The sequence below is a fragment of the Oncorhynchus mykiss genome, chromosome 6, assembly GCF_013265735.2.
Source record: "Oncorhynchus mykiss isolate Arlee chromosome 6, USDA_OmykA_1.1, whole genome shotgun sequence".
NCBI lineage: Eukaryota > Metazoa > Chordata > Actinopteri > Salmoniformes > Salmonidae > Oncorhynchus > Oncorhynchus mykiss.
In genome coordinates this window covers 62,912,631-62,930,642 of record NC_048570.1, presented here as the reverse complement: position 1 = coordinate 62,930,642, position 18,012 = coordinate 62,912,631, and the positions used below count along the sequence as shown (strand labels likewise).

The following is an 18,012-nucleotide window of genomic DNA, read 5'->3' as shown; positions in this document are numbered from 1 at the left end:
CACACACAAAAAAAAAAAAACTGTTAAATAACAGCAAAAATCTGTTGCACCCAGTGGTTAAAGGAAAAGCAAGGAAGTTAAAATACAAGTAACAAATGGCAGAGTGAAGGTGTTCAGAACTACTCATGGTATAAAATGTCACACACCTGACGAGCTCTCCTCACTGGAAGTATACGTGCCTTTTCCAAGCAACAGATTGAGCATCGTTGGGGAGTTAGCAACCTTCAACGCGGTTTCACCCCTTCTGTTGCTTTGTCGAGGGTCCCCTCCATACCTTAAAAGCAACTTTACCACCTACAAAGAAACATTGAAACATTTGTCTCAGTCCTAAACACGGCCGTTGGCTTTCTACATGAGCATTCGCAAGCGTTACACTGAAATTACCTTGAAGTGCCCGTTGTTTGATGCGTCATGCAGAGGGGTGTCGTCATCCAGGCCCTTGGTGTTGACCTCTGCACCGGCTGCCAGCAGCTGCTTGGCCACGTCGTAGTAGCCTCGGTTGCACGCTTCATGCAGTGCAGTCCAGCCTGTGAATCCCAAACACAGTTAAATAACGGCTCTAATGTTTCTCAAACGTAGGATTCAAAATTATTACAGCACTCAATTCTGAACATTTTAGATTGCTAGAGAAGCTAGAAATGTGCCACTATTTTCATGAATATAAAATGTAATACAGAAGTATGGAGATATGAGGTGAAAGGCAAGAGGATGGAGAAGGAGAAGCGAGAGAGATAGAGAGAGAGAGGGGAGCATCGAGAGAGCGAGGAGGAGGAGCAGAGAGAGCGAGGAGGAGGAGCAGAGAGAGCGAGGAGGAGGAGGAGCGAGGAGGAGGAGGAGCAGAGAGAGCGAAGAGGTGGAGGAGCGAGGAGGAGCAGAGAGAGCGAGGAGGAGCAGAGAGAGCGAGGAGGAGCAGAGAGCGAGGAGGAGCAGAGAGAGCGAGGAGGAGCAGAGAGGGCGAGGAGGAGCAGAGAGAGCGAGGAGGAGCAGAGAGGGCGAGGAGGAGCAGAGAGGGCGAGGAGGAGCAGAGAGGGCGAGGAGGCGCGAGGAGGAGGCGCGAGGAGGAGGAGCGAGGAGGAGGAGCGAGGCGGAGGAGCGGGAGGAGGAGGAGCAGAGAGAGCGAGGAGGAGGAGCAGAGGGAGCGAGGAGGAGGAGCAGAGGGAGCGAGGAGGAGGAGCAGAGGGAGCGAGGAGGAGGAGCAGAGGGAGCGAGGAGGAGGAGCAGAGGGAGCGGGGAGGAGCAGAGAGAGCGGGGAGGAGGAGCAGAGAGAGCGAGGAGGAGGAGCAGAGAGAGCGAGGAGGAGGAGGAGCAGAGAGAGTGAGGAGGAGGAGGAGCGAGGAGGAGGAGGAGCGAGGAGGAACAGAGAGAGCGAGGAGGAGGAGGAGCGAGGAGGAACAGAGAGAGCGAGGAGGAGGAGCGAGGAGGAGCAGAGAGAGCGAGGAGGAGCAGAGAGAGCGAGGAGGAGCAGAGAGAGCGAGGAGGAGCAGAGAGAGCGAGGAGGAGCAGAGAGGGCGAGGAGGAGCAGAGAGGGCGAGGAGGAGCGAGGAGGAGTGAGGAGGAGGAGCAAGGAGGAGGAGGAGCGAGGAGGAGGAGCAGAGGGAGCGAGGAGGAGGAGGAGGAGCGAGGAGGAGGAGGAGGAGCGAGGAGGAACAGAGAGAGAGGAGGAGGAGGAGCGAGGAGGAGCAGAGAGAGCGAGGAGGAGCAGAGAGAGCGAGGAGGAGCAGAGAGAGCGAGGAGGAGCAGAGAGAGCGAGGAGGAGCAGAGAGAGCGAGGAGGAGCAGAGAGAGCGAGGAGGAGCAGAGAGGGCGAGGAGGAGCAGAGAGGGCGAGGAGGAGCGAGGAGGAGGAGGAGCAAGGAGGAGGAGGAGCGAGGAGGAGGAGGAGCAGAGGGAGCGAGGAGGAGGAGGAGCAGAGAGAGCGAGGAGGAGGAGGAGCAGAGAGAGCGAGGAGGAGGAGGAGCAGAGAGAGCGAGGAGGAGGAGGAGCAGAGAGAGCGAGGAGGAGGAGGAGCAGAGAGAGCGAGGAGGAGGAGGAGCAGAGAGAGCGAGGAGGAGGAGGAGCAGAGAGAGCGAGGAGGAGGAGCAGAGAGAGCGAGGAGGAGGAGCAGAGAGAGCGAGGAGGAGGAGCAGAGAGAGCGAGGAGGAGGAGCAGAGAGAGCGAGGAGGAGGAGCAGAGAGAGCGAGGAGGAGCAGAGAGAGCGAGGAGGAGCAGAGAGAGCGAGGAGGAGCAGAGAGAGCGAGGAGGAGCAGAGAGGGCGAGGAGGAGCAGAGAGGGCGAGGAGGAGCGAGGAGGAGGAGGAGCAAGGAGGAGGAGGAGCGAGGAGGAGGAGGAGCAGAGGGAGCGAGGAGGAGGAGGAGCAGAGAGAGCGAGGAGGAGGAGGAGCAGAGAGAGCGAGGAGGAGGAGGAGCAGAGAGAGCGAGGAGGAGGAGGAGCAGAGAGAGCGAGGAGGAGGAGGAGCAGAGAGAGCGAGGAGGAGGAGGAGCAGAGAGAGCGAGGAGGAGGAGCAGAGAGAGCGAGGAGGAGGAGCAGAGAGAGCGAGGAGGAGGAAGAGCAGAGAGAGCGAGGAGGAGGAAGAGCAGAGAGAGCGAGGAGGAGGAAGAGCAGAGAGAGCGAGGAGGAGGAGGAGCAGAGAGAGCGAGGAGGAGGAGGAGCAGAGAGAGCGAGGAGGAGTAGAGAGAGCGAGGAGGAGGAGCAGAGAGAGCGAGGAGGAGGAGCAGAGAGAGCGAGGAGGAGGAGCAGAGAGAGCGAGGAGGAGGAGTGGACAGGAGGAGGAGGAGGAGCAGCAGAGAGAGTAAGATGACCACCAGCCTGCAGGGGCAGCGACTCACCTGCGAAGTCTTTTACATTCACGTCCGCTCCCTCACTGATGAGCTCCTTGATGCGGCGTGCCTCTCCACGGATGGCTGACCGGTGCAGCCTCGTCTCGCCCCTCTCATTTCTCTTATTTACTTTGTCTTTGGTTTTAGATGCAGAGTTTGGCGTTCCCTTCTGGCCCAGACTTGACTGCGACTGATGCTTTGGTGTTGTGTCTACAAGAACAGGACAAAAACAGAGTTTTAATAGAATTGGCATGATTAATTTCTATAGTAAAAACATACGCCAAATGAACATATTACAGTACCATTATGTAACAGTGCAGAATATTTCATTGAAAAACAATTGTTACAACTCCATCGCCTGTAGGTGGCGCTCTTGCTCAAAACATCAGAAGGAGAACGCCAAGACTCCCAATTGCTCGAGTTCATTTCATCACATTTAGTGGATTAAACCAAAGCCTTAACCACATTTACATTATTGAGTTTGCAGAGCGTGGTCCTGAATGCCATTTGAAACTCACTTCGTCTGGGTTCTGTCTTTAAGGCACAAACTCAGGCACGGCTGTTTAACAGCAGCAACCCACCAAATAATACAAACAGCAGGAAACATATGACCCAAATCAGAAGCACAACATAATGACTAACCCATAGAGATCAGCTCTATTACTTAATAAGAGGAAATATAGCCTACTAAAGCCTGTGTTTCCTCAACGTTTAAACCGCAATGTTTTAACGACAGAACCTAAGTACAGCACTTGAGGAGGAAATGCTAAATCCGACTAATCTAATAACAGATAGCAGATATGAAATGAACAAAAAGCCTTGGTCTGGATATTGTGTGGTTTGGCCCAGATCTGATAGTGCACTATTAGGTCGCCTCAGACCCAATCCCTGGGGTAAGCTACTTTCATTTCCCTCATGGTTGAACGCTACATCCTAAAACAAAGAGGCACAATTTACCATACAGGAACGTGATACCAACTTGTAGAGCCCAAAAATCTCCCACAAACAGCCAGTCCCAGAAAAGAACAGTGGATTAAGACAGCGGAGGTCCATTTCACTGTAGTAATGGAAATTGATGAGGGTTATCTTGTATAATTGAATTCTAAATAAGCAGTGTGGTCTGTTCTTTAATGAAGCATGGTGCAAAAGTGTGGCTGGGACGCTAAGCACCAGGGACACAGCACCCCCCACCCCCCGCTGAACCCTCAGAGACGTGGCATCCATGACAAACGCGCACCTGGACTGTTGACTGACTCTTCAGCCGTCATCTGCATGAGAAGAGCCACCTGCTGCCGCTCAGAGAGGGGGTACCCGGCCCGGATCCCTGGCATGCCCATCCCAAACGGCAGGCCTGACTTCCTGGTGTTGGTGGGTTCCTTTTTAATGCGCTTCCGTTCCGGACCTTGCTTTTCTGTGAGGAGAGAGGGGAACGGACAATGTGAGGCCTATGGGTAGAACAGACACACATACAAACACAGGATTGCAAATTGCTCAGGTTTTATCGGCTTTTACTTCAGCAGTCAAATTGAAGTGATTTCAATTCTGACCACAACAGTCATTGATAACAGTCATTCAACATCTCCATGGCAACAGGTCAGATAAATGTCCTCTGTGATGTTCTAAGGAAGCCCCTTGGTGAAACCCCTACCAACTTCTAGTCTAGTTTAGGCCACATCCATCTGAGGCAGCTGATGGTGGTGGGCATTTAAACCCAGCTGCCCCAGAGGCAGGGAGGGGTCAACTATTGACAGTCTGATGTTTATGTCTCTCTCAGGGGGTGTGTGACTTGGCAGAGTGACAGTGATTACAAGATGGCCAGTGTTCATTTCAATGTGGCCGAGCCAAGGTCATCACAATGGCGACTTGCCACTGGACAAAAATCAGCAGCTCCTCAAAGACACGCCCATCAATTATTTTCAGTGTCATGAGGAATGATCAAATCTCCACAGCAAATGTCAGTATTACTTTACTATTGAGAGACAAATACATAAACACTCTACATTTGCAACTGCTGGACGATTTGGAGGTACGCTCCGTCAATGTTTGAACAAGCCCAAACTGCGCCAGCTTCAAGATCCTTCCGAAACATTCTGACATCAATAAAAACAAATGGCATGGCCTTCAACTGCGTCCATGGAGACAACACACATTGTCTAATCAAAAGGGGAGATCTACAAGCCTGCTCGCCGTTGCTCTCAACACAGTGGATTGCTCAAGGCCACAAACAAGAATTAATAGGAGTAGGAAACGTGGCAGCTCACACTTCCGGGCACAAAACCCTTTCCAGAGATTTTCCATAGTCAGAGCTGATGAACTTTCAGTAACATCTGTGAATACTTACACCTAATGTACCCCCACCCCTGATACACACTCACATCCTGAAAGGAATTAGCCATTTAGACACATTCCTTTTAATCAGACTTAAACAGCATGAACCACAGCAGTGGATGTTTCAGGTGGTGGATGTCGAGGACTGAAAACGCTAGAGTTGCTGTTCCAAGCCTTGACAGTGGGCCCCAGTCAGTAATGAGCCTGCTTCAGTACTTGAAAAGGGCTGCTATCAAACTACATTCAAGCTGCCTAACTACAATGACTTTTTCAGACGGGATTTTGGACATGCATTGAGTAGGCTATGTGGCACGCAAACATGTGTGATGCATCTTCAATGTAAATGAGATACAGTGGGAAGACGGGAAAACAACATAACAGCAGGAAGTAAGCCTCACACACATCCCAACATGGATGACCAGGATGGGATTAAGACAGAGGCATCTGAAAATGCAATGTAAGCCCATAGACATCTGCAGCTGGGTCTAATTAAACAATTAAATAGCTTTTTAAGAAACATTTAAGATATATATATATATATATAACTGGCAAAATAAGGCCTATTGTATACAATGTCATTTGGATTTTTCCTTTAACTTGAGAGATTTGATGGCAAAGTTGGAGGGAGACCAAACTACCTCACTGTTCCCAAGAACGCCAGCCTAGGCCAGGGGCGGAGCCCACAGCAAGACGACAGTCAAGTTACAATGGGCCCAGGACGCCACTGTGTCAGCCTATTGTGGAGACGTTGCTATCAGCATCCCACAGTATGGGCAGGCAGAACCAGAACCAGCCCGACCAGAGGAACCAGGTAGGCCTAGTCCGTTTGTTGTGTCCCCAAATTCAATAGGACCACAAAGATGACAAGCTCATCTTTCTATTATTCCACTTGGGACATCAAACATGCTGACAGCCTGTCTTTCTCTGAGTGACAGCTATGAATATATTCCGACCAGTTCTGTCAGTTGGGGTTCCTGCCCCGTGGGAGACAATTATTATTAGAGGTAGACGAGATGAGATGAGCTCCGTTTGCTTTACTGCAATGTGTATGTAGGACTGGCCTTCCTGTGTGTTAACTTACGTAGAACATGGGAATCAACTGTGAAGACACGAGTGGGACGACTAGGCAGGGTGAGATCTCATGGTCAATGTGTAAATACATTAGCACCACAACTCTGTCTTCATTCTTAAACTGAGATCGAAACTGAAAACAAAGCATGAACACTACTAGCGCTCACGACTACACATGCCAACACCACCACCGCCCAGTCACACAGGAGCCAGACACATTCATGCTTCGGTATGGGGATTACCCCCAGGGACAGTGAGAGGCAATGCCTGGGACAGTGAGAGGCAATTCCCTCGTACTCAGAAGACAGGGAGAGAAGAGAGAGCTCTGCTGTCAAGCAGCTCAGTCAGACACAGCCAGCAAACAGGAAATGAAGGAAGAAGAGACTGGAAGTGGCCACAGGATGTTGTGTCACTGCTTTGTTTTGTGCTTGGCTACGATGACAAGAGCAGAGGAAAGTGTTGGTGCAGAACAACAGTCTTCAGTGGTGATAATCACAGAGAGCGGGACAGATTGGCAGACTACCGAAGGGCTTTCTCTCACACCGTGTTGGCCTACCTACTGCTGGACCTCATCTCCATGTACAGAGTAGACTGGGTCATCCTGATGTAGGCTACAGTACACACAAGGTGTCAAAGGTGGTCTGGAGAAACAATGGAACCGTTTCAGAACGCCTGGACAGAGTGCAACTACTAGCCTATCTAATATACCTAGTGGAGACTCAAGCTCCAAAACAACTGAACCTGGACCAAATCTGATTTCAAGTCAAGTAACAGTGAATAATTCATGGATCTTCCAAAGGATGGGAGATGAAACATTAAAAACATTTCTCCCACCAGGGATCTGAATAATAGTGGTGTGCAGCAGGCAGACAGGGCTGATTTGGGATGCGGTGGAAAAGATCTCAAGCCAGCAGCCCCTCCCCCAAGTCCCTACTGAAAGCAGCACCTGCTGCACCTGCTGATAAGACAGGCATCCTGTATTCCTGCCATATCGTGAAGGTGATGATGTGTGTGCTAGCCTGCAAGTAGCTGATCTGCACTCATCACTGTCTCTTATCCGTCTCCCGCTCCTCATAGCTTTATCCAGAGCAGTCCCCTTGCTGAGCAGCCCTGGCCTTGAGTCCTACACTCCTGCTGCAAGGCCTGTGGATGGGCTCTACACCAATACAGGTTACAACAACCATCTGCTTGCTACACAAGCTACCATCTCTAGAAGAATGTCTTGTAAACTGTCAACACCGGTGTGTTCAAGATAACAGAGCAATCCCTGCAATTAGCTACATCGTTCATCTAACAGATGCCTCGGGGAGAAAACCTTCAGTAGAGATCGAGTGCCCTGTTAGAACCATAGAAATGGATGTTATGCACTCAGATAAGGCACAACCACACACACAGACTTCACTTTAAGTACTGACAGGGTAGTACTCGTCCTAGATAACTAAGACTGTAGAAACACGGTCACCTTGTGGGTTCGGAGAGTGCAAAGACAACACAAATGCACAACGAAGCAAATCCCTGTCCACAAAAGGACCAACAGTATGAACTACGCATTTCAAATGGAGTATGTAGCCTAGTCCATGTTCGATGAGCTCCCTGTGTCCTCGGTCTGTTCCCATCAAAACTATCCAAATAATAAGGGGATGTGAAGGGTCTGACTTGCTCATCTTTCATAGCTGAACAACACAATCAAAAGTAGTCACGCCGTACATTTCTCAAAAGCCAATGTTATGCTACAAATTCAACACTAGCTGCCTCAAACTATAGCTTCAAAACACTCGCTCATAGGCCAACTATGGTAAGTTGTGTTACAGATCTTATGCAAAAATAGAGCATAGCCTCAGTCTGAACTCACCATCAGCACACTAGCGCGAGGAGCTGGAAGCACAGGGAGTGTATTCTCCCAGCAGCCCGCAACACAGTGAAAACAATAGACCTGCAGTTCCTTCTCTGAGTAGGAGAGGAGCCACGCTGGACTGACGGCAATAACCTCAAGGCAGATTGAGAGAAAATGGCTATGACGTCATTAAGGAGGTTTCTGTTTCATCATTCGCGCTCTGTGTTGTTTTTTTCCACTCAGGGTGAGGAGGGTGGAGCAATGTGAAGGCTCTCTCTCCTGCAGAGGGTCATACGACGCCCAGTCCACTAGGAGAGGACTGTACAGCCTGCACATCTCAAAGTTCACTACTGGAATCCTTGTGGCTTTTCTGCAGGCACAAGGGAGCAAGCCAAGGGGCACACAAACCCTCCATGCACGGGCCTACTGGGCCACAGTCTAGACTCTATCCCCACAATGTAGGGCTGTAGAAGGAGAGTTCACCATATCAAGGGGAGATACAGTATCCCCAGAAAGACACCATCAACGTCAGAGGGAGGGGATAGGGCCGGCTGTAAAGTACTTAACAAGTTCCATAGGGTAGAGACAATAACACAGCATGAAAGGAACTAGCTATCAAGGCCAAGACAACAGAAGAGGGGAAGTGTGTGCGTGTGAAACCACACACACACACACACTACAGTGTGTATGGGTTAAATAAGGCAGCATGGAGACACAACTAACACAATGAAGGATTAACCATTTAAATGAATGTTTCCATTGTACAGCCAGGTTTAAGACATGTGGATGGAAAAGACACTGAGAAGGATAACAGGCAGGGAAAACGAAGACAAACGCAACCCGAAAGTGTATAAATTACGGTCTAGTTAATGTGAGAGACATCCAGCCTTGCTGTTGAGGCAGAGACTCCACCCTAACATTAGCATGACAATAGACAATCAGGGCACTGTTCTAGACAGGGGGAGGGGAGAAACTGAGGTGGGAGGCAACCTTTCTCTGCCAACAGCCTGCGAAAAGGTTACAGGGCCACTACTACCAGCATACACACAAATACAAAACCAAGCCACTATAGCTGTGACTAAACAGTGATGACAAGGGAAAGTTACTACGCTCCTGATTTGGTCACTCAAGCTGCACTGAGAACACAAGTTCTATATTCAATATCTCTTCAAAACAGAGAAATACCATTTTCAAACGTTTCCTGCAAAAAGCCAACACACGTCAACAAAACAAAAAAGAGAGAAATGTACACAATGGGTTGGACTCCATATTACCCAAAGAAATAACAGCGGAAGTTCACAGCAGCATTTCAAACCAACCCAATAGCCCAGCACACAGATGTGGATTCCATTAGAGTACATGTTATTACAGACCATCAACAAATCATTTCAAGATCCTCAAAGCTCAAGCCAAACAAGCTGGAACAGTAGTTCCCCCTTTCTCTCTTATTAAAGAATAACACAAGTGAGTGTCAAACCTTTCCAGGCCCTCGTGATTGACAAATCCTCACTTAATTGGCCCATGTTCCGTGTGGCCTTTTTTCTCTTTTTCCCAATGATGGACAGTTGAACCAAGTTAAACCAAGGCACACAGCCTACTTCTTTGAGGTTATAAAGAAACACTGCCTGCAGGAGCTCCTCCATCACACCTCTCAGCCCAGCACCTCATCATCCTCAGGAGGCTGAAGAAATTTAGCTTGGCCCATAAGACCCTCACAAACGTTTACAGAAGCACCATTGAGAGCATCCTGTCGGGCTGTATCACCGCCTGGTACGGCAACTGTACTGTCCACAACCGCAGGGCCCTCCAGAGGGTGGTGTGGTCAGCCAAATGCATCACCGTGGGCACACCGCCTGCCTTCCAGGATACCTACAGCAACCGGTGTCACAGGAAGGCCAAGAAACTCATCAAGGACCTCAGTCACCCGAGCCACGGCCTATTCACCCCGCTACCATCTAGAAGGCGAGGTCAGTACAGGTGCATCAAAGCTGAGACCGAGAGACTGAAAACTGCTTCTATTTCAAGGTCATCAGGCTGTTAAATATTTACCACTAGCTGGCCCCTGCCCAGTACCCTGGCCTTAAGTTAAGTCACTTTCACGAGATGGCTACCACCCGGTTACACTACCATGCACCTACCATGTACATAGAGTCATGGAACACTGGTCACTTTAAGTAATGTTTACATACCGTTTTACCAAGTTCCTATGTATATACTGTATTCTAGTCAAGGCGTATCCGATTTAACTATTGCTGTACATATACTATTCTTCAGATATACTACATATTCTATCCATATTGACTATACATCCCATTCCACCCACATTTATACTCTGGACTCCGACATTGCTCGTCCTAATATTTCTTAATTCCATTCTTTTACTTTTTAGATATGTGTATTATTAGATATTATTTAACCAGTTGCATCTCTAGGGGCGCTATTTCATTTTTGGATAAAAAACGTTCCCGTTTTAAGCGCGATATTTTGTCACGAAAAGATGCTCGACTATGCATATTCTTGACAGTTTTGGAAAGAAAACACTCTGAAGTTTCAGAATCTGCAAAGATTTTGTCTGTAAGTGCCCCAGAACTCATTCTACAGGCGAAACCAAGATGATACGTCAAACAGGAAATGAGCAGAATTTCTGAAGCTCTGTTTTCTAATGTCTCCTTATATGGCTGTGAATGTGACAGGAATAAGCTTAGATCTTCTGCCGTTTCCCCAACATGTCGGCAGCATTGTGACCTATTTGTAGGCATATCATTGGAAGATTGGCCATAAGAGACTGCTGAGCGTAATCTTCAGGTGCGGGCATTTTCTCCTGGGATTCAGGAGAGAAAGCACACTTCCACGAACTTATCATCGAAGAGATATGTGAAAAACACCTTGAGGATTGATTCTAAACAACGTTTGCCATGTTTTCAGTCGATATTATGGAGTTAATTTGGAAAAAAGTTCGCGTTTTGAGGACTGAATTTTCGGGTTTTTTTGGTAGCCAAATGTGATGTACAAAACGGAGCTATTTCTAATACACAAATAATCTTTTTGGAAAAACTGAGCATCTGCTATCTAACAGAGTCTCCTCATTGAAAACATCTGAAGTTCTTCAAAGGTAAATTATTTTATTTGAAAGCTTTTATGTTTTTGTTGAAATGTTGCGTGCTGGATGCTAACGCTAATGCTAACGCTAAATGCTAACGCTAAATGCTACGCTAGCTAGCTACATTTACACAAATGATTGTTTTCCTATGGTTGAGAAGCATATTTCGAAAATCTGAGATGACAGTGTTGTTTACAAAAGGCTAAGCTTGAGAGATGGCATATTTATTTCATTTCATTTGCGATTTTCATGAATAGTTAACGTTGTGTTATGCTAATGAGCTTGCTGATAGATTTACACAATCCTGGATACAGGGTTTTTTTCATAGCTAAACGTGACGCAGAAAACGGAGCGATTTGTCCTAAACAAATAATCTTTCAGGAAAAACTGAACATTTGCTATCTGAGAGTCTCCTCATTGAAAACATCTGAAGTTCTTCAAAGGTAAATTATTTTATTTGAATGCTTTTCTGTTTTTTTGTGTAAATGTTGCCAGCTGAATGCTAATGCTAAATGCTACGCTAAACGCTACGTTAGCCATCAACACTGTTACACAAATGCTTGTTTTGCAATGGTTGAGAAGCATATTTTGAAAATCTGAGATGACAGTGTTGTTAACAAAAGGCTAAGCTTGAGAGCTAGCATATTTATTTCATTTCATTTGCGATTTTCATGAATAGTTAACGTTGCGTTATGGTAATGAGCTTGAGTCTGTATTCACGATCCCGGATCCGGGATGGGGAGATTAGAAAGGTTAACTGTTGGAGCTATGAACGTAAGCATTTTACTACACCCCGAGTAACAGCTGCTAAATATGTGTATGCAACCAATAAAATGTCATAATTTCATTCTTCCAGCATGCAAAACTACACTTCCTGGCTGCAAGGCTGAGGAAGTGATGTCACGTCACATCCCCTCCAGTCTTACCTGAGTCAGAATCTTTCTGGTCTCCATTGGCTCCAACAGTGAAGGGAAGCTTCCTCTTGGATGCCTTCTCTTTCATCTCTTTGACGCCATCGCTGCGGTCCAATTTAGGAGTCTTGTTTGACAATACTTTATCCTGGCAAATAAGAAAGAAAACATGAACACCGTATTGCACAGCTAAACTCAGCAAAAAAAGAAACGTCCTCTTACTGTGTTTATTTTCAGCAACTTAACATGTGTAAATACTTGTATGAACATAAGATTCAAAAACAGACAAACTGAACAAGTTCCACAAACATGTGACTAACTGAAATGGAATAATGTGTCCCTGAACAAAGGGGGGGGGGGGGTCAAAATCAAAATAACAGTCAGATACACCAGTCAGTATCTGGTGTGGCCACCAGCTGCATTAAGTACTGCAGTGCATCTCCTCCTCATGGACTGCACCAGATTTGCCAGTTCTTGCTGTGAGATGTTACCCCACTCTTCCACCAAGGCAACTGCAAGTTCCTCCCATTCCTCCCAGGAATGGACCTAGCCCTCACCCTCCGATTCAAGGCTCAATGGGATTGAGATCCGGGCTCTTCGCTGGCCATGACAGAACACTGACATTCCTGTCTTGCAGGAAATCACGCACAGAACGAGCAGTATGGCTGGTGGCATTGTCATGCTGGAGGGTCATGTCAAGATGAGCCTGCAGGAAGGGTACTACAGGGGGGAGGAGGATGTCTTCCCTGTAACGCACAGCGTTGAGATTGCCTGCAATGACAACAAGCTCATTCTGATGATGCTGTGACACACCGCCCCAGGTCATGACGGACCCTCCACCTCGATCCCAGAGTACAGGCCTCAGTGTAACGCTCATTCCTTTGATGATAAACGTGAATCCGACCATCCCCCCTGGTGAGACAAAACCGCAAAGTCAGTGAAGAGCACTTTTTGCCAGTCCCACCTGGTCCAGCGACGGTGGGTTTGTGCCTGTAGGCGACGTTGTTGCCGGTGATGTCTGGTGAGGACCTGCCTTACAACAGGCCTACAAGCCCTCAGTCCAGCCTCTCTCAGCCTATTGCGGACAGTCTGATCACTGATGGAGGAATTGTGCGTTCCTGGTGTAACCCGGACAGTTGTTGTTGCCACCTGTTCCGCAGGTGTGATTTTCAGATGTACCGATCCTATGCAGGTGTTGCTACATATGGCCTGCCACTGCAAGGACGATCAGCTGTCCGTCCTGTCCTCCTGTAGCGCCGTCTTAGGCGTCTCACAGTATGGACATTGAAATGTATTGCCCTGGCCACATCTGCAGTCCTCATGCCTCAGGCACGTTCACGCAGATGAGCAGGGACCCTGGGCATCTTTCTTTTGGTGGTTTTCAGAGTCCGTAGAAAGGCCTCTTTAGTGTCCTAAGTTTTCATAACTGTGACCTTAATTGCCTACCGCCTGTAAGCTGTTTGTGTCTTAACGACCGTTCCACAGGTGCATGTTCATGAATTATTTATGGTTCATTGAACAAGAATGGGAAACAGTGTTTAAACCCTACAATGAAGATCTGTGAAGTTATTTGGAATTTTACGAATTATTTTTGAAAGACAGGGTCCTGAAAAAGGGACTTTTTATTTTAATTGACCCTTTATTTAACTAGGCAAGTCAGTTAAAAACAAATTCTTATTTACAATGACGGCCTAGGAACAGTGGCCTTGTTCAGGGGCAGAACGACAGATTTTTACATTCTCAGCTCTGGGATTCGATCTAGCAACCTTTCAGTTACCAGACCAATGCTCTAACCTTCCCTAATGTTGGAGACTTCCATTAGCACTGGGAGAAGACAGAGCCTGGACAGACAGAGACACAGGGACACAGCCCATCCAGGACAGGACACACTGGCAGAAGGACACAAAGAGAGACAGGCAGGTTGCAGCTGCGTATCCCAAAGCTTTACACTGCAGTGTGCTTCTGTCTGCCCCGAGACTTCCAGAGATTAGGGGATTTGCAGAGCGTGACTTTTCCATGGAATTTCGTCTCGGCGCTCCGGCAGCAGAGCAGCACAGACAGTCCCAGATCGGAAGAGAGAGCTGGAAGGAGAGGTAACACCGCAGGTGTCTGTGGTCCACGGCAACTGGATCCCATCAGAAGACCCCTTCCCTCCGTCAGCAAGCGGCCTGCTCCGTCACCAATGGCTCCCTTCGGCGGACGTTGTGTCTATACAGCACAGCGCTGCCTCTCCGCTGCGGCCTGTCTGCTCTGCTCTCACATTTAGCTCTAAGGAGAGCAAGGATTTCAGTGTACAGTGTTCCAAAGACAGGAAAATAGATCTCTCCTCTATGCAATATCCTGCTTGTATACTCAAATATCAGGCTAGTAAACTGCAACTTGGTGATTCAAGTTTGTAGTCAAAGTTAAAAGAACTCTGAACTCAGATTTGAATGATTGCTATAATTAAAAACATCGCAAACGATTATAAAACAAATACAACCTTATGTAATGCCTGTTTTTATAACCACTAGATTTACAGGAGGGCCAGAGCAGCTGAGTTGTTGGCCGGGTGCTGACTGTGGTAAGGAAGGCTCATTAAAGAGCTCTGTGTAGGTGGCTGTTTACCACAGAGCTGGGATGCAGGACCCGATCCAGTCAGATAAAAAGGTGGCATGCAGCAGAACGCTCGCTCTTTCTCAGGCTAGTTCCCACTGCTACACACTGCACAGTGGCACGCTCTGCAGCCCACCCTGGCAAGTCCCAGCCCCCAGCCCTCCTACAGTCATGAGGCTATGATGTCATCCTTACAGTACAGCGTAGACACACAGCAAGCTCTTCCTGCTGCTTCAAGCTGGGCTTAGCAGTAACTCTGTACACCAGCGGGAGGGAGGGAGGGAACGAGAGACAATATACATAGGTCTACATGTAGGAGGAATTTCCAAACAGAAAGACAGTACACAGTATACAGACAGCTGACACAGGCACACACACACACAAAACAACATGTCAAGACAGACAGAGGCGTTAGCGCTAGGCAGAAAAAAAGAGCTGAATTAAGACAGCTGTGAGCCACTGCTTCAAGGCTGCCTTCATGAGAAACCGTGTTTACTGGTCTCCTAGCAATGCTCTCGCTCCTCCTCTCCCTCCCAGAGTCTGATGCAATTCTGTGCGGAAGGTTGTACATAGCCGACACGCATGTAAACTGCACCTCCGGGTTCACTGCTGCTGAACCACGATTACCATGATGTCATCATTCTGCGTCGAAGCTCACCGTTGCCAGCATGAAAAGCCACACGTTCACAAAAACACAGGCTGGCTTTAGCTGCCATTTGAAGGGACAGCTCTCCCCACTACCTAGGGGAAAACACCACTGAAATTACAACCTAATCCCTAGTATCCCAACCATGTGGAGAAACAATAACACAGGAAATGACACCTGTTATTACGTTACCATTACAACTCTGCTCACATCTAATTAACAGCTCCGTTCATTAGAATCCACTTCTGGGAAATGATTTCAGTGGTCTAACACAGAATCTAGGGTGAAAATCTCTAGGAACTATACTCTCTTGTTTTGTCTGAAAGAGTATTGAGAGTCTCAGTGTCAGGCTGACTGCAGCAAAATGCCCTGGCCTGCCTGCCCAGCAACTTAACGCTGCGTTTGATGCATGAGGATCTACATTTGCCACACAGTGCCAGCAGCCTCCACTTCATTGGTCAAAAATAAAGAAGATTACTTCATAGATAGAACCTGGACTACCTACTCAGATGAGCCATATATAGCTGGCTGGCTAACGCACATAACCTATGCTATATCATTAGTCATTAAGCTGATGCAACACTACATACAGCCATTTCCCTGGCTCATGGCTACATCTAGAAAAACAGAAAGCACGTCCGTGTTTAAAGGGGAGGGTTGTGTGATATTATTCATAGCACATTCAATATAGTAGCAAGGAACGTTTTAGAGAGCGGGACATGTGTATAAATTGCAAGTGACACAATAATTTATGTAGGTAAAAAAATTAAAAATTAAGTTTGACAAAAGTGCACTTTGCAAACTTGTATTTTAAGTGTTCTCAACAAGCTTTTTCTTCCACTGTAGAAATGTCACCATAGCCTAAACCCAAAATAGGACTTCAGTCATAAGAAATAATCCCCCAAAAAAGCAACAATGGGCTCTTAGCCAGTTGATTGCCAACTCCCATCAAGCTGCTTATTAAGTCCATAATGATTTGAACTGTGTAATGAGGACATGACCCCTCGATGCAGGACTCTGCAGCGGGAGTGGTAAGGAGCATGTGTGTATATGTGTGTAGATTTGTGGTGTGTCAGTACGTGTGTGATGCGTGTGTTTCTTACCTTCTTCCCACCCTGCTTCTCCACCATGTCAGTGTTGAGTGGGAAGTCTTCCAGCTGGGGGGTTTTTGAACCCCCACCCTTGGGCATCGTTCAGCTATCGCCACGCAAAACCTCATTCACGCTTCCATCGCATCGTCATCGACCGTCTGCCAAAGGAGAGAGCGAGCGAGATAGAGAGGGAGATGGAAAGAGACACGTTAGCACCGGGCCACTCGCCTCCACAGAAAACACATTTCCGCCCGCCACACATTGATCCCATTAGCAGTACATCACGCTACCCAATATCAACAATTACACCTGCACTCTGGTTTCAAAAGGTGAGGAAGAGCGCGGGATAATGCCCCTGTTCCAGACCCACTCTCCACCCCGGAAGAGTAGGGGGTTTCAATGCTCTGCCATATCCATAGGGCGAGAGAGATACTATAGTGGCCAATGCGGGTGAAAGACAGGCCTACGGAAGCAAGTCTAAGCAAGATTTTAATACAATCCTGAAAAGTAGCTAATCCCTTATTCACACAAAAGACATTCCTAAATGAAACCAATGTCTTGATGTCAAAAACAAGAGGAGAATAATTTAGGTTGGGGCGAAATTGTGGAATGCCAGTAAAACATTATTATTTTTTTTACTGTTGGACAGGAGGAGACAAATATCTCTGCTTTCATGACTCCCGGTAACAGCTGAGGAATGTCTTCAGGGATATGGCACGTCTGGACAACAGCCCTGCTGCCCTACCCTGCCGAACATACATACTACACAGTGTTGGTGTGCTAGCAGGGAGTGGTGTGCTAGCAGGGAGTGGTGTGCTAGCAGGAAGTGGTGTGCTAGTAGGGAGTGGTGTGCTAGTGTGCTGCAGGGAGTGGTCTTCTAGTGTGCTGCATGGAGTGGTGTGCTAGCAGGGAGTGGTGTGCTAGTGTGCTGCAGGGAGTGGTGTGCTTGGAGGGAGTGGTGTGCTAGTGTGCTGCAGGGAGTGGTCTGCTAGTGTGCTGCATGGAGTGGTGTGCTCGCAGGGAGTGGTGTGCTAGTGTGCTGCAGGGAGTGGTGTGCTAGCAGGGAGTGGTGTGCTAGTGTGCTGCAGGGAGTGGTGTGCTCGCAGGGAGTGGTGTGCTAGTGTGCTGCAGGGAGTGGTGTGCTAGCAGGGAGTGGTGTGCTAGTGTGCTGCAGGGAGTGGTGTGCTTGGAGGGAGTGGTGTGCTAGTGTGCTGCAGGGAGTGGTGTGCTTGGAGGGAGTGGTGTGCTAGTGTGCTGCATGGAGTGGTGTGCTTGGAGGGAGTGGTGTGCTAGTGTGCGGCATGGAGTGGTGTGCTTGGAGGGAGTGATGTGCTTGCAGGGAGTGATGTGCTTGCAGGGAGTGATGTGCTTGCAGGGAGTGATGTGCTTGCAGGGAGTGGTGTGCTTGGAGGGAGTGGTGTGCTAGTGTGCTGCATGGAGGGGTGTGCTTGGAGGGAGTGGTGTGCTTGCAGGGAGTGGTGTGCTTGGAGGGAGTAGTGTGCTAGTGTGCTGCATGGAGTGGTATGCTAGTATGCTGCAGGGAGTGGTGTGCTAGCAGGGAGTGGTGTGCTAGCAGGGAGTGGTGTGCTAGCAGGGAGTGGTGTGCTAGCAGGGAGTGGTGT

The 18,012-nt window shown here is 48.3% G+C and overlaps 1 protein-coding gene across 7 annotated transcripts in view; it reads right to left on the bottom strand.

Moving 5' to 3' along the window:
- Positions 1–18,012, bottom strand: part of LOC110526939 (ankyrin repeat domain-containing protein 11) — a 194,487-nt gene that overhangs the window by 16,550 nt on the left and 159,925 nt on the right. For all 7 annotated transcript variants that reach the window (XM_036980649.1, XM_036980651.1, XM_036980647.1 and 4 more), the window contains 6 exons: positions 16,403–16,548; positions 12,074–12,206; positions 4,052–4,225; positions 2,824–3,024; positions 385–527; positions 147–294 (listed from right to left, as the gene is read on the bottom strand). In XM_036980649.1, the coding sequence (XP_036836544.1) occupies positions 147–294; positions 385–527; positions 2,824–3,024; positions 4,052–4,225; positions 12,074–12,206; positions 16,403–16,489 (886 nt within the window). In that variant the 5' untranslated portion in view covers positions 16,490–16,548. The remainder of the gene's footprint in view (positions 1–146; positions 295–384; positions 528–2,823; positions 3,025–4,051; positions 4,226–12,073; positions 12,207–16,402; positions 16,549–18,012) is intronic.